This window comes from Chionomys nivalis, chromosome 14, assembly GCF_950005125.1.
Source record: "Chionomys nivalis chromosome 14, mChiNiv1.1, whole genome shotgun sequence".
In the NCBI taxonomy this organism is placed as follows: domain Eukaryota; kingdom Metazoa; phylum Chordata; class Mammalia; order Rodentia; family Cricetidae; genus Chionomys; species Chionomys nivalis.
In genome coordinates this window covers 66,343,083-66,358,464 of record NC_080099.1, presented here as the reverse complement: position 1 = coordinate 66,358,464, position 15,382 = coordinate 66,343,083, and the positions used below count along the sequence as shown (strand labels likewise).

At 40.5% G+C, this 15,382-nt stretch overlaps 1 protein-coding gene across 2 annotated transcripts in view; it reads left to right on the top strand.

The window, feature by feature from the left end:
• Window positions 1–9,027, top strand: part of Psma8 (proteasome 20S subunit alpha 8) — a 53,787-nt gene extending 44,760 nt beyond the window's left edge. Inside the window, exons 5-7 of one of the 2 annotated variants that reach the window (XM_057789149.1) lie at window positions 2,287–2,406; window positions 2,624–2,686; window positions 8,935–9,027. In XM_057789149.1, the coding sequence (XP_057645132.1) occupies window positions 2,287–2,406; window positions 2,624–2,686; window positions 8,935–9,027 (276 nt within the window). The remainder of the gene's footprint in view (window positions 1–2,286; window positions 2,407–2,623; window positions 2,687–8,934) is intronic. The other variant, XM_057789150.1, reaches the window with a different exon arrangement.
• Window positions 9,028–15,382: the final 6,355 nt, after the last annotated feature.

The window sequence follows — 15,382 nt, the reverse complement described above, 5'->3', positions numbered from 1 at the left end:
TAGGCTGTAGTGCTGAAAATAACAAGGGCTGTAGAATTGCTCCAGAATTTCTAGAAGGAAGCAAGGAGAGGAACAGCAACTGGACTAGAGGCCATTCTTACAGTGTTTTGGCAAAGAATCTGGCTAACTCCTTCCCTTGTCAATGTTATGCCTAGATCACTGAGTCCCCCCAAAACCAACTAGGAGACCAAGTCCTCTATGTAAAAGCAAAGAGCCTTTATTCTTACACAAGTTTACAAACTTGGACTCTCCGTGTGTCCAACGATTGAGTGATTCAGAGAGCCCCAAGCTCAGTTAGGGTTGGGTTTTTATAATAGCATAGGTAGAGGTGAGGGATTTCTAAGTTTCAGGATCCCTGACTGGCTGATATTTGTCTCGGGGTGTCCTGGTGAAAAGCGATGGGTGTGTGCTGGCAGGTGATCCTATCTACAATGGTTGGAACGTTAGGAAGTTCCTTTGGATGGTCTGTTTCTGGAGAAACTCAGTGTTCTCAGTTTGTGGTCTTTCTCAGAACCAGGGTAAACTATTGAGACTCAGACATCTATTGAGCTTGTCATGGCTGGGTCCTACAGTCTTGAGAATTTATCAGAAGCTAAATTAAAAGTTAAGAGGCAGCTGGGTGTGGCGCACACCTTTAATCGCAGCACTTGGGAGGCAGAGGCAGGCAGACTTCTGTGAGTTCAAGGACAGCCTGGTCTACAGAGTGAGTTTCAGGACAGGCCCCAAAGTTACAGAGAAAACCTGTCTTAACCCCCCCCCCCAAAAAAAGGTAACAGGCTAGTTCTTTGGTGGAGAAAATATGAAAAATTGCATATTGTTGAGTCTGTGTAAAGGTTATTGTTGATAATGCTTACAGAGGTTTGCAATGAAAAAGAACAAATGATACAGAAAGAAACACAAATATAGTTTGAACACTAAGAAGCTTAGTGTTGCAACTGAGGTACATGCTGAGAGAGGGGGGCTGTCATTGGTAAAGGAGATTAGCACTCTGGAGGAGAGGCTTGCTCTCTGCTAGATAGACAAAGCGAATGGTGCCCTTAGGACCAAACCCTATCTAGCTAAACTTCTAAACTTGTGAGAAGCCCAATGCATTTTTCTGCTCCAGGAAAGCCAGCAATAAACAAAAACGGCTGGAAATGTGATTCAAGGGACGCAAGAGTCTCTCTCAAGTTGGCACCAGAATTAGATGGTTTGGTGCTGGCTCTAGAGATATGAAGGATACAAGACTATGCAGGTTGTGGATCCTTCCTTCATGATATCAGAGCCACTGAAGCTCGGTGACAAGGGGAGTCAGAGATGAAAGGCTATGGAAGGCCATTAAATGATGCTGTAAAAGTGAAGCCTGGAGAGAGGCTTTAGGGGAAACCCCAAGATGGACATGTCAGAGATTTGAGACATGCTGAGGAGAGCTGCATACACGGAGGACAGAAATAGAGGGAGAAGTACAGGCAGCAAAGATGGAGGGCTGAGCCGTCTAAATCCTTTGAAACTAACGCCCAGACACAGAGCTGCAGGATTTGGTGTTTGCCTGGCTGGGTTCCCATCTTGTTTTGATTCAGTATTTCCTCACTATACCCAATTCTTCCCTTTTGTAATGAAAATGTATATACTAACTATGCTATTGTATGTTGGAAGCATGTAATTTGTTGTTCTTTTATTCTATAAGGGGTAAAAATTAAGACTTTTAATTATGAAGAGACTTTGGAGTTTTCAACACCATTGGGACTGTTAAAGTCTGTGGTGGACTTTATAAATGAATTTTGCCATGGGCCTATGGGGGTAGGGAATGGAATGGAATGGTTTGGATAAATTCCCCCATAGGCTTGGCTCTTTGTGAACACTTGATTTTCAGTTGATGCCACTGTTGTGGCATTTGAATCCACTGGAAAAGACCAAAGACTTAGAATTAATTCAAATTTAGATTAAATGAATTTATTCTTACTGCTAGCAGAAAGACAGCAGCCTTGGAGTCTAATATCATGCCGTGCTGAAGCAGCTAAAGGAAGGGTTTATAAAGGTGATATTAAAGGTGTACATTACAATTTCTGTGGGCTCCTCAGCTGGCCAAGACAATTGTTTCACTCCCTGAAGATGTTTCTCTTTCCCGTTGTATGGCAGTTGTAAAGTAAAAAAAAAAAAAAAAAAAAAAAAAAAAAAAAAAAAAGACCATGTCATCCCAGTCCCTTTGTGACTCTGTTATTGAACACTGAAGTAAACCCGAAAGCCCGAACATACATGGTAACAACAAACCCAATTGTATTAATAGTTTTGTTTTAATTTTTCAAGGCAAATGCAATAGGCCGGAGTGCTAAAACTGTTCGGGAATTTCTAGAAAAGAATTACACAGAAGAGGCTATTTCTAATGACAGTGAAGCTATCAAACTAGCAATAAAAGCTTTGCTAGAAGTAAGTAATCTTGTAAGGTATGTTCTGAGAATATGCTTTCGGTTTCCTTATCCTGTTTTGTTCAATTAACACACAATTTTCAGAGATAGGTTGTTGTCGTTTATATATAGTGTCGAAGAATCAAACCAGTACCACACACACACCAGGCACACACACTACTACAGAGCTCTACCCAAGCCAGCTAAAGAAGTTCTTATGTGTCCTTGTTCTACACTAGGTTGTCCAGTCTGGTGGAAAGAACATTGAACTGGCTATAATCAGAAGAGATCAACCTTTGAAGGTAAATTATTGACCAAAGTAGAAAGTGTTACTAGCATAGCTTGATAGAAGTTCAGATGCTGTTGGAACCCATGAATTGCAAGCATGGTTCATCCATTGGCAGCACAATGGTTTCTTCTGGGCTGAGTGGCTCATCTCTTGGTTATTGCAAGCCACTGCTTACATCCTGTCTTTGTGAAGAGTTGGAGGGAATGAGAGCTCCGTACAGATCTGCCCATTTAGTATCCCTGCCTGTAGGTAGGAACCCTTACAGCCTGTCCACCCAGAGACCTCCTCTATGTAAGAGAACGCCACTCTTTCTGATCGCTGCAGTTTTCGTCTTGTTCTGAGGTCTAACCCTAGGCTTTATGCATGGCAAGTGCTGTACCACTGAGCTACACACCTCGGCCCTGTGTGCTGGTTTTTAGTCTGTTGTCTCTACATTTCATTTGAAAATGCCTTGAGCCTCTTTCACGTTTTAATTTTAATCCCTAGTATCATAACCTTTTCATGTTTCTTGGTGACATTGCTTGTATGTCTGTTTCAACCACTGTGAGTTACCTCAGAACATCCTGTCAGACATTTCGCTGGAGGACTCAGTGGCTAGAGAGTACTTGTTTCATGGTTTCCTGTTGTCCCCGAGGTTAGCAGTCTAGTTTGCCAATAGTTGTCTATGTAGAATGTACAAAACCTCTCAAAACATGGAAAACTACTAAAATACGCTTAGAAGACTTATTTTATATAGTCTTTCCTTTGTCTTTAAGGAAAGTATTTTCACAAGAAATTTGTGCCAAGTCAGTACTGTATAGAACAATGATGGTGCGTGTTTTACCACTTTTCCAACAGATGGGACAGCAGCAAAGTGTCAATAAATAAGGGGAATGGGGACAGGACTTTGGAGTCTGCTCTCGGCATAGCCCCACAGAAAAAGAGGGTAAACACAGACTATGGAGATGGCTAATAGGCTCAATTTTCATGTTTTCTGACAAGACTTTAGGGACAGAAACACCAAGACCAGAGGGACCCTGAAACCACAAAAAGCAGGATTATATCTTTAGCAATGTTACTAGCATACCTTCTACGATAGATATACATACACAAGTTATTCATATTTTCTTGATGCGTGACAGAAGGGTACATTCTGGAAGAAAAGTTACATTACAATTCCATATAACGTTTCAGGCTAGGCTGCATAGTAAGTAGAGCCCTTTGAACTTAGTAGACCTGCTTTAAAAGTTTGAGGTGTACTGACCTGAGTCTACATTCCAGCATATCAATTTCTTTCACAGAATGACCTTGAGCAAATTGTCCCCATCATTAGTTTTCAGTTTCCTTATCCACAAAATGAGGCTTGTAGTTCCTCTATCCAAACATTGTTGTATAGCCTAGCATGCCTGCCATACTAGCACGAGCAGAGATCACAAGTTCCAGGCAAGCCATGACTATATGGCAAGATCTTCTTCCTCAAAAGAGCATGGGGCAGGTGTAATTTAGTCCCGGCACTCTGAGTTGATGAGGATGACTGGCCAGGTCTCTTCCTCTTTGTATGGTAGCCTTTAACCAACCAGCTGGACCTCTTTCCACCCACGTACTAAATTACCCAGGTTTCCAGAGGACCTAGCTGCTCTATTCCAGTCTCTCCATTGAGGAGGTAGCTACTGGGAGACCCAGTATGGACAAGTTCAGCAGAAACACCTGGGTTAAAGTCCCAGAATCTGACAGTGCCCCAGTACCTCCATGTCCTAAGCGCAGGACAGGTAATCCTTCTCTCTTAAAGCCAAAAGTGGGGAGGGAAGCTGACAGAAATGGACAGGAGAGGCACTTCCTCAGGCCAAAAGAGTCACCACAATAGGGACTTAGGACGTGAGAATGCTAAACACAGTCGGGGAACTGGCTTGCTTATGCACGAGCTCAGCCACATCAGATGGGATGTCATCAGATTGACAGAAACGCATTGGACAGGAACAAGAACTTGTAGTAAACGGGTGCAAGATTATAAACTCAGGTGCAGGGGAAAACATGCAGCAAGTGTAGCTTTAGTGCTGTCCAGTTTGACTCAAAAATGCATGCTCGGGTACAGACCTGTAAATGACCGAATTATATCAGCCAGATTTCAAACACAGTTCACATGACACAGCCAGTAACTATCATACAGGTATATGCACCAACAGTGGAAGCAGAAGAGGATTCATCAACAGTTTCTACACAGATCTACAGAATGAGGGCAACAGGGTGCGTAAGAATGACATACTAATCATTATGGGTGACTTCAATACAAGAGAAGGATCCAGAAAAAGAATGGACTATAGCGTCATGGGAACATACAGATTCAGACAAAGGAATGACAGCGGAGAACAACTGCTTGACCTCTGCTATGAAAATGATTTCTACACATCCGACACAAAATTCAAGCAGGCCAAACCATGCTGAACATGGGAATCCCCTGACAAACGCACACACAGTCAAGCGGACTACATTCTGGGCAGCAGGAAACTCTTACCTAGCATGCAAAACAGCTGATCATTTCCTCGTGCTGACTTAGGGTCAGATCACCAACTTGCTATGTCCAACATTCAACTGAAACTTAGGAGGGGCACACCAGGCAAGAAGAATCAGAAGACCGATTGTAAACAACCAATGAACCCAGCTGTACAGAGAGAGTATAAGAGAACCACTGAAGAAAAGGTGAGGGAAGTTATTAAAAAACCCTTTACAAACATAGAAAGTGAATGGGAGAAAATCAAAAGAGCTACACAGGGGGCTTCAAAGGAGATGCTTGGTTATGTAAAAAGGACAACACCAGTAGAATGACTTACTGCAGAGATGATCAACCTGGCAGAAGAAAGAAGGAAGCTAAAGAGCAAACGAAGCGGCAATCCACAGGCAGCAAAACATCACAACTATGTGTGCAGGGAGGCAAAAGAAGAGCGAAGAAGGATGGAGAGCTGTATATATAGGGTGTATGCAAAGAGGTCGAAGAGGCTAGACTCCATGATAAAACACATCTTGTCTGTGAAACTATTACATAGACAGCTGCCTGATATGCTCCTCAGATTCGGGTGATTGGAGATGGGCAAGGTCATTTATTAACAGAAGAGGGGAAGTAAAGCAAAGGTGGAGACAATACTTTGACACCCTATGCAATGACCCTGGTGCTGTCAACGTAGACTACAATGAGAAACACTTCGGCGGCCACTCGAGCACCAGAGATGGTGAGGAAATATTAAATACTGACAGGAGCTAAAAAAAAGGAAGCTATTAAGAGAGCAAAATGCAGAAAAACCCCAGAAGTGAATATCATGGTGGAGGAGCTGGAGGCAGCTACAATAGATTCAGGGGCCGAGATGCTTCTCAGACTCTTCAGAGAGCTATGGGAACACGAAGTGATTCTCACATAATGGAAGCACTCAGCCATAATTCCCATCCACAAGAAGAAAAACAAGATGGACCGCTCACATTACAGGGGCAATAGTTTGTTGTGCCATAGCAGCAAGATCGCCATTTTCCTGCAAAGAATCAAGGGCAGAACAGGAAGTCCTAGCAGACGCCCAGTGCGAATTTTGAGCTAACAAGAGCACAATAGGTAGATCTTCATTTTGAGGCAACTGGCAGAAAAATACAAAGAATTTGGAAAAGACTTATATGTCTGTTACATTGATTTCAGGAAGGCATTAGATAGCATTTGGAGGAAAGGATGTTGGGAAATAATGAGGTTCTACAGGTACCCAGAGAAAAACACAAGAATACTAGAAAATGCCTATCAAGATACCTTTGCACCACTCAAAGTCTGTGGAGAACTAAGTGAACAGTTTAAGACAATCGTGGGAAGGTTGTAGGGATGCGTCCTCTCACCACTGATCTTTAATACTCTCCTGGAATTAATAATAAATAGCAACAGCCCTGGAGGATGAGGAGACAGGCGTGCAGTTGGTGGTGTGCGAATCAATAACTAGCATTTTGCTGATGATACAGCACTGTTTGCTGAAAGTCCAAAGGAGCTGCAGGCCGTGGTAAACAGAGTGGTGGAGGTCAGTGAAAACCTTGGTATGAAAGCAAACATCGAGAAGACTGAGATTCAATACATGAGAAGGGGGCACAAAGATTTTAACATTGTAATAAAGAATCAGAACCTCAAGCAAACAGTCAACTTTGTCTATCTGGGAGGAAACCTCAGTTCAAAGGAGGAAACTATTTCAGACATCAAGAGGCAGACAGGGATAGTGAGGGCTGCATTCCAGGCATTAGGAAAGGTTTGGTCAGCAAGAGACATAACGACAACAAAATTACAAGTATATGAGACACTTGTCTTGATCTGCCTTCTTTACAACTCTGAAACCTGGACAATGAAATGCTCCTCAGAACAGCGGCTGCATGTGTCTGAGATGGCATGTCTCAGGAGGATTCTAGATGTCCCATGAAGAGATAGGCTGTGCAATGATGACATTAAGAAACATCTCCATCTACAGAAGGAAGTAAATAAGGATGCGGCAACAGCAGTTGAGATACTTTGGCCATATTATGAGAATGACGGCAGATACCCAAAGATAGCACTGCTTGGAGAAGTGCATGGGATAAGGCAAAGAAGAAGGCCCAAAAAACACTGGATAGACAACATAAAGGAAGACTGTAGAACCTTGGGTATGACAATAACACAGGCATCTAGGACTGCCCAGGATAGGAACAACTGGAGAACCGCCATAAATGGGCTGCCCATGCTTAGGCATTGCTGGGGCATAAATGATGATGATGACTCCGAAGGCAGAGGCAAGCAGAGCTCTGTGAGTTTAAGGCCAGCCTAGTCTACATAGTGAGGTCCAGGCCAGTTAAAATAACATAGTGAAACCCTGACTCAAGCACAACAACAACAAAAACGCTATTAGTAAATGAAATAGCATAAAGTAATAGTGTGCTACTCAATAGATTCTTAGTGAATGGTACCTGTTTCATTGAGTATCATCATGAACTAAGGAAAGATATAATATATCTACATATGTGTTCTCATACACAGGCAGAAAATACCAGCATTTGGTTCTTGGCCCATTGAGCCAGTCTTTTGTAATGTCTAGATAAAGCAGCAAGACCAAGCAAAAATGTAAATCAAAAAGACAGTTAATGGGGAATAAAAGGAATAATAGTAAACAAAATGAGAAAATGTATTTACCAAAAAGAAAAAAGAAACACAGAGAATTTCTTAGCAGCAACGTCAATAGTTCTTAAAGGTGGAATTCAGAAAATAAGTTTTATCAAAGCAAAACTGAAAGAAAGCTTGGTGTTGGCATAAAGATTAACGATAGCACACACATAGCTGTGGACATGCGGGAAGAATGGTAACGCCAACACTGGAGGTGAGGTGAGAGGTTGTTCACAGTCTGCAAATCGGAGAGCAGAACGGCTCTAAGGAAAACAGGGCACAGACTCTCCTCCTCCACCCCAGGGAGTCAAATGGTTATCCCTTAGACTCCTTTATGAAGAACTAGATATATAAAAGTCAGCTCTTCTGGCCCGGTTCATGCTGTGTTCCTAGAACATACTGTTTACCCCTGACGACTATAAAATTACTTTTAGCCTGTGTTAGTTGGGGAGGCTTTAACTTTATCATAGACTCGGTGGCTTAAACAACACATTTTTCTCAGCTCTGAAATTCAAAGATCAAGTGCCAGCACAGTCAGCTTCTAGTAAAGACTGTCCTCTCTTCTCCTCACAGATGTGTACATACATGCACTCACTACCTGTCTGTCTGGCCTCACCCACCCCATAATCTGGGCTTGAAATCTTCCCTATCTCCTCCTATATACTCTAGAACAGTAAGTAGAGACAAGGACAGGAAATGACAGCAAGCCATAAAACTCAAGGACCCTACATTTCAAAGGTTCCATTGTTTCTAAAACAGCTACACCAGCTTGACACCAAATGCCCAAAATGCATGAGCCTGTGGGGGACCTTTCATACTCTAATCATAACAGTAGCTAGACTATGTAAGAGCAGCACACAGTAGGATGGAGTTACTCAGAAATAAGTCTTGCAACTAAATGTTGCAGAGTGACAGTGTACGTACAGGATGTCTAACGAAGTTTCTTGTCCTCATCCTGCCGTGCAGTGATACCAGATGTCACAGACCTGATTTGACCTCATTAGTACAAGTGCATTTTTTTGTTTTTTTTTTTTTGAGACATTTTGTTGCATTCCTGAAGGTATACAGTACAAAGCTACAGATAAAAAACACTCAAGTATTGGTATAATTGAAAAATATTTGATGTTTTCTTTTTTCAGATGTTTAGTGCCAAAGAAATTGAATTGCAGGTGACTGAAATAGAAAAAGAAAAGGAGGAAGCAGAGAAGAAAAAATCAAAGAAGTCAACCTAGTTGTTGGGATAAGCTCTGGATTTGTTTGGATTAGAATTTCTTCCTGAGGTTTTAGAAGAAATGTCAGTTGGAACCATATGTTTTTATATGTCTATTTTCAAGAGTGTTAGGGTTGAAGTTGTCTTCAAACATAGGTTAATGTGAAGATTTTCCTTAAAACTCCTCAATTTCACACAAGCCTGAGACTAGACTGTGAAGCTAGACCAATATGTTGCTTTTCTTCATACAAGCAAATTCCTGAAAAGAAGATGATTTTAAAAGTTGGTAAATTTTTGAAGTTTGTGTCTTCCTCATTGTTAGTTAAGGAACTAATCATTTAAAAATAAACCGAGTGCAGCGCCGAGCTCCATTCCTTGATGAACGGTAAGAACATCAATGTTCTGTGAAGTGTCAGCCATGGGACAAAAATCCCTGTGTGCTGACTCAGGAGGCTGAGGCAGGGAGATTGCAAGTTAGATTTGTGATAGTTGCTAAGAATATAGTGACAAAAATAAACTCAGTTTGTCGGTTTTTCTTTTAAGACCGGGTCTCATTTAGCCCAGGCTGGCCTCAAACACCTTATGTTGATGTAGGATGCCCTTCTGTTCACTGTGAATATGTTTTATTACCACTGGTTAATAAAGAAGATGATTTGGTTAATTGCCAGGTAGAATAGAGCCAGGAAGGAAATCTAAGCAAAGATAAAGGGAAAAAGAAGGCAGAGTCTGGGAGAAGCAAGATGTGAGGTAACACTATGGCCACGTGGGAATATACAGATTATTAGAAAAGGATTAATTTATACGTAAGGGCTAGCCAGTAAGAAACTTGAGCCACTGGCTAAGCAATTATACTTAATATTAAGCTTTAGAGTGGTCATTCAGGGACTGGCAGGCAGGAGAGAAACTTCTATCTACAAATGGTGCCAAAACGGGACATGTACATCTGCATAAAACATGAGAAAGCTTAAAAACATGGATGCTAGGAGCTGGAGAGGTGGCTCAGCAGTGAAGAGTGCTGACTGCTCTTCCAGAGGTCCTGAGTTCACAATTCCCACCAACCATGTGGTGGCTCACAGCTATCTGTAATGAGATCCCATACCCTCTTCTGGCCTACAAGCATACATGCAGACAGAACACTGTATACAAATAAATAAAAAAATGATTATAGACATACAAAACAGACTCAGAAACGACTTCTTTATAGTCATATTTTTCGGATAGGCTCTGATTGCTGGCAGCGAACAGAAATACAGCTTCTTTAAGAGACGACTTCCTGGTTTGTGCTGTCAGCAATGAGGGGTCTTTTGGGAGGTCATGCTATGGGGCACTTGAATGAGGTTTGTGGGCAGTGTGCTGCAAGTTACGTGGTGTCAGCGAGGACCCAGTGTTTCCCAGAGGTGGGTCAGTAAACACAGCTCCCACAGCTGTCAGTAAACATACCTCCACCAGGATGCAATGCTGAGTGGAGTGGAACCAACAGCCAAAGCAGCCGCTCTGGTCCTAGCCACACCCACTTTACAGTTTAAAGCTGTCATCAAAAATGGATTGCAGATATGCAATAAAGACAGATTCAGACAAAAATAAACCTCTAAATGGGTCACCATGTGTTTAAAAAATTGTACAGAGACTTAAGAAAAAAAATAAATGGGCATAGGCAGTTTAGTTATAGAATAGGCAGTTACAGAAAGAAATAGTTAAAAAATAAAGTAGCTAAATGGTGGTGGTGCATTCCTTTATTCCCAGCACCCAGGAAGCAGAGGCGGGCGGATCTCTGAGTTCAAGGTCAGCTTGTTCTACAAGAGCAAATCCCGGATAGGCTTCAAAGCTATAGAGTAACCCTGTCTCAAAAAACCAAGATAGTAATAATAAATAAATAAAATTTTTAAAGAGACAGTAAAAGTAATATAAAAGAAATAATTCAGGCAAAGATGAAAAATACAGAGTCAGGATTATGTACACTATTGTGTTTTCTTTGAATTTTTTGGCTGTCATTGAACTAACTGTTGAGAAACATTTGATTGTAGGAGCTGCTAAGCTAAACCAGCATAAAAAAATCTTGACTTCAAAATTTGGGTCTAAGGATATGTTACCTTTGGAAAAGAGGTTCTACTTTTGTTTCCACAAATGATAAGAAGCTGTGGACTCCTTCCAGGTTAATGTGGTTTGATCAAGAAAGACCTCTGAGAGATCTCCATGGGAACAATGACCCAGGTGATTCAATATCCAGAACAGCTTCAAGGAAACTGAGACTATGTAACCTCACAGACTACTACAGCCAAGATTTAACCATAACTCTAAATTTTCTTGGGATCTTTCTAAAATTATCAGTGTCCCCAATCAGCAGGAAGTAGTATATGGAAGAAAGCTATGCCCAAATTCCCAAAATATCATTTATTACTGTTTGTTTTCATTTAAAGGGGGCTAGTTATAAAGATTAATGGTTATTGTCAATCTCTTTTTAAAGAAAAAAGGGGGATACACATAGAAATGATGAAAAATTAGATTATTTTAATCTACTTTAATTCAAAAAGCAACTTAATTTCAAAATGCTTTACATTGGTGTGGATTTTGGTTTACTGATGCAAATTTTAGGACAATTTTGTTATTCTATATGTATATTTCTACTCTTGTTTAAGATATTTTTATGCTGCTTATTTAAAAATGTAATATATAGTTAAATACAAATTAATATTCATCTATAATAGTCAAACTTACAGTCATGTTAGGTTTTCTAGATATTCAGAGATACATTTCAAATGAATAGATAATCTTCAAACACTCCAAATACCTACAGGATATGGCATTTAAAATGTTTTAAGAACTTAGACTGGGGCTGGAGAGATGGCTCGGTGGTTAAGAGCATTGCCTGCTCTTCCAAAGGTCCTGAGTTCAATTCCCGGCAACCACATGGTGGCTCACAACCATCTGTAATGAGGTCTGGTGCCCTCTTCTGGCATGCAGGCATACACGCAGACAGAACATTGCATACATAATAAATAAATATTTAAAAAAAAAAAAAAAAAAAAAAAAAAAGAACTTAGACTTTTCTCGACAATGGGACACATCTGTTCCTGGCAGCACCAATTAGGTCAAGAGGAAGATGGGCATCAAAGAAGTTCCTTATGGAGTTTGTTTTCACTGATGGCAAGGCTAACCATTTGGGCAAGAAACTGCTCTTGTCTGGACTGTTTGGTGGTATGCTGTATAAACTGGACATTCAGAACCCACAAGAAAATGACTACTGAACTTGCCAAACAAGGTGGGACAGGCCTTCAGGGTTCCTGTTTCACAGAAGAAACTGCCAGACATTCTGCAGGACACAGAGGAGCATTACTGACAAACTGCCAATTTAGGTGGGACAGTCTTTCAAATTTCTTGCTTCATTGAAAAGCCTGCCAGATACTATGGTCCTATAGGCTGAAGATGGATGCCCCAACATTGTAGAGGAACTTTGGGTGACTGTCCAGGTAGTCAGATGCCTCTGTCATTTCTAGAGTTTTGGAAGTTGCTTACAATGCACTACCCAATTACTCAGGTAATATTATATCCTTCTGGGGTATTTGATGGAGTTAAATACTAGATAGCTACAGTTTTCCTTAGTTATGATAAAAGATAAACATGAAACTTTAGACTCACAAAGATAGAATAGATAATAGAATATTTTATTTAATTTTGCCAAATTCAAATAGACTAAATATTATAACTGTAATTCTTGCTTAATAACCAATTTGTTATATGTAATTTTACTATGTTAAAGTTAAAACCTTCCTTTTTAATTAGATAGAAAAGGGGGGATGATACGAGATGCCCTTCTGTTCACTGTGAATATGTTTTATTACCATTGGTTAATAAAGATGATTTGGCCAATAGCCAAGCAGAATAGAACTAGGCAGGAAATCCAAGCAAAGATAAAATGAAAAAGAAGGAGGAGTCTGGGAGATGCTATCAGCTACCAGAGAAGCAAGATGTGAGGTAATGCTATAGCCATTTGGCAATACATAGATTATTGGAAATGGGTTAATTTATATGTAAGGACTAGCCAGTAAGAAGCCTAAGCCATTGGTCAAGAAATTATAATTAATATTAAGTCTCAGAGTGGTTATTTGGAAACTGGTGGATGGGAGAGAAACCTCCAGCTACACCGTAGCCAGAGGATGACCTTGAACTCCTGATCCTCCCAAGTGATTACAGGCATGGTACTGCCTTACCCAGGAGACTTAGTTTTTGTCCTTATTACTATATAGTAGGAAGGTGAGCATTAAACCATAATGCTTTTTATTTGGGATTAGAGTTGTGAAACTTTTGGTGTCTTCTAATTTAGAGAATCTATATAGGAACTTTAAGGCTGGATTCTGATGGCTTGCCTGTGGGTAGGACTTAATAAATGCTTGTAAAGTTGTTAACTTTTAGATTGACTTCTTTAAAGAGCTGGGCATTAGGAGGAAAAGGTGGACTAAACATTCTATCTAATTACTTGTCAAGAACTCTCTTTGGCACATCATGGGAATATATACATACGTATATACATACAAACATATATACACCCAAATGCATATATGCACACACACAAGCAAAATGGAGTCTTAAGTCAAAGCAGGCACACTTCCAGGAGTGGGAGGCATTATATAAAAGTATGTGACCCTAAGAAAGCTGAAGGTTCAGCCATTTGGAATGACCTTCTTATTCTGTTCCTCCCATTAGATACATGCTGAGCAAACAGGGAAACTGGCAAGGTCTAATCCTTGTCTAGAAGAGGTCATGATGCCAAATAGTTGAACTCCTTCTTACAAATTTATGAAAGCTGAAAGTCTTATTTCCTTTACAACCTGTGAATTGAAAAAGACTGTGTTGCTAATGGTTTTGGAATTTTTAAAAAAACCTTCTATAATAAATATAGCATACAATACCAGATCTTTTAAAAAGGGAACTGAAGTATTTTATGTCTTTATGAAAAAAGACGCAGCTAAAACAGCAAAAATGTAAGAAATTACAATTTATTCCTAAGGTAGCAATCCTTTACAAGAAGAAGGGTGATGTGGCGCAGATCTGTAGATCAGCATAAAGACTCTCAGAGATGTACAAGTGAAAACAGCTCTGTGTCTGAATAACTGCTTCTCAGCTAGTGACACTGTTTTGGAAGGTTGTGGAACTGTCAAGGACAGAGCCTTTCTGGAGTAAGGTCGCCCCATTTAGAATGGAAGTGTTTATTCTATGCCATTGTTTATTGGAACTGTGTAACTTGAATTTTATTGTACAACATTTCACAGTTAAGAGCATGAATCTTAACAAGAGAATCTGTACTTAACCCTTGAACAGCATTGGAAATGTGTCTTAGGTAAGGTTTCCATTGATGTGATGAAACACCATGACTAAAAAAAGCACAGCTTTGGGCTGTTTTTGTATGTCAACCTGACGCAAGCTACAGTCGTCAGAGGAAGGAGCCTCAGTGGCGGAAATGCCTTCCTGGGATCCAGCTGTAAGGCATTTTCTCAGTTGGTGATCTGTGAGGAAGGGCCCAGCCCATTGTGAGTAATGCCATCCCTGGACTAGTGGTCCTGAGTTCTATAAGAAAATAGGCCGAACAACTCATGGGAAACAAGCCAGTAAGCAGCCCTCCTCCGTGGCCCCTGCATCAGCTCCTGCCTCCCAAGTTCTTGCCCTGCTTGAGGTCCTATCCTGATTTTCTTCAGTGATGAACAGTGATATAGAAGAATAAGCCAAATAAACCCTTTCTTTCCTCTCCAACTTGCTTTTTTGGTCATGGTGTTTCATCACAGCAATAGAAACCCTAACTAAGAAGTCATGTATACGACAGTACTTCTACACCCCCCCCCCCCCGCTAATGTGTTTGTAAAATACATGTTTGTAAATGCTTGCTGACTACACTAACCATAATAATTCCAAATTCTGTGTTGTTTTATTTACTGGTATAGGGCCTGTGCCTCATACATAAGGAGGTAGATGGTAAAACCTCAGTGAATACCTTAAACCCATTCATTTAGATTAAAACTTGAAAATTCAAAAGCAAATGTCTGTTCTTTCCAGTCTTTTTGATTAAAAAGTAATGTATCTCAGTGTGGGGATGCACATTCCAGTACTCCAGAGGCAGGTGGGTCTCTCTGAATTCAAGGTCAGTTTGGTATACAAAGTCTGCATTGGGACAACCGTGGCTACATAGTGAGACACTCTTAAAATGAACAACAACAAAATCGATAGGTAAAATCGCCGGGGAAAATTGGTTTACTCGCTGTGACTGAAGACCTTATTGATTAATGATGAGGAAAACAATGGTAAACTTTTTTACAAGCTCTCCAAATGATAGGTACGATGATTAAGTTTAATTGCCATCTTAACTGGACCAAGACATATCTAGTAAA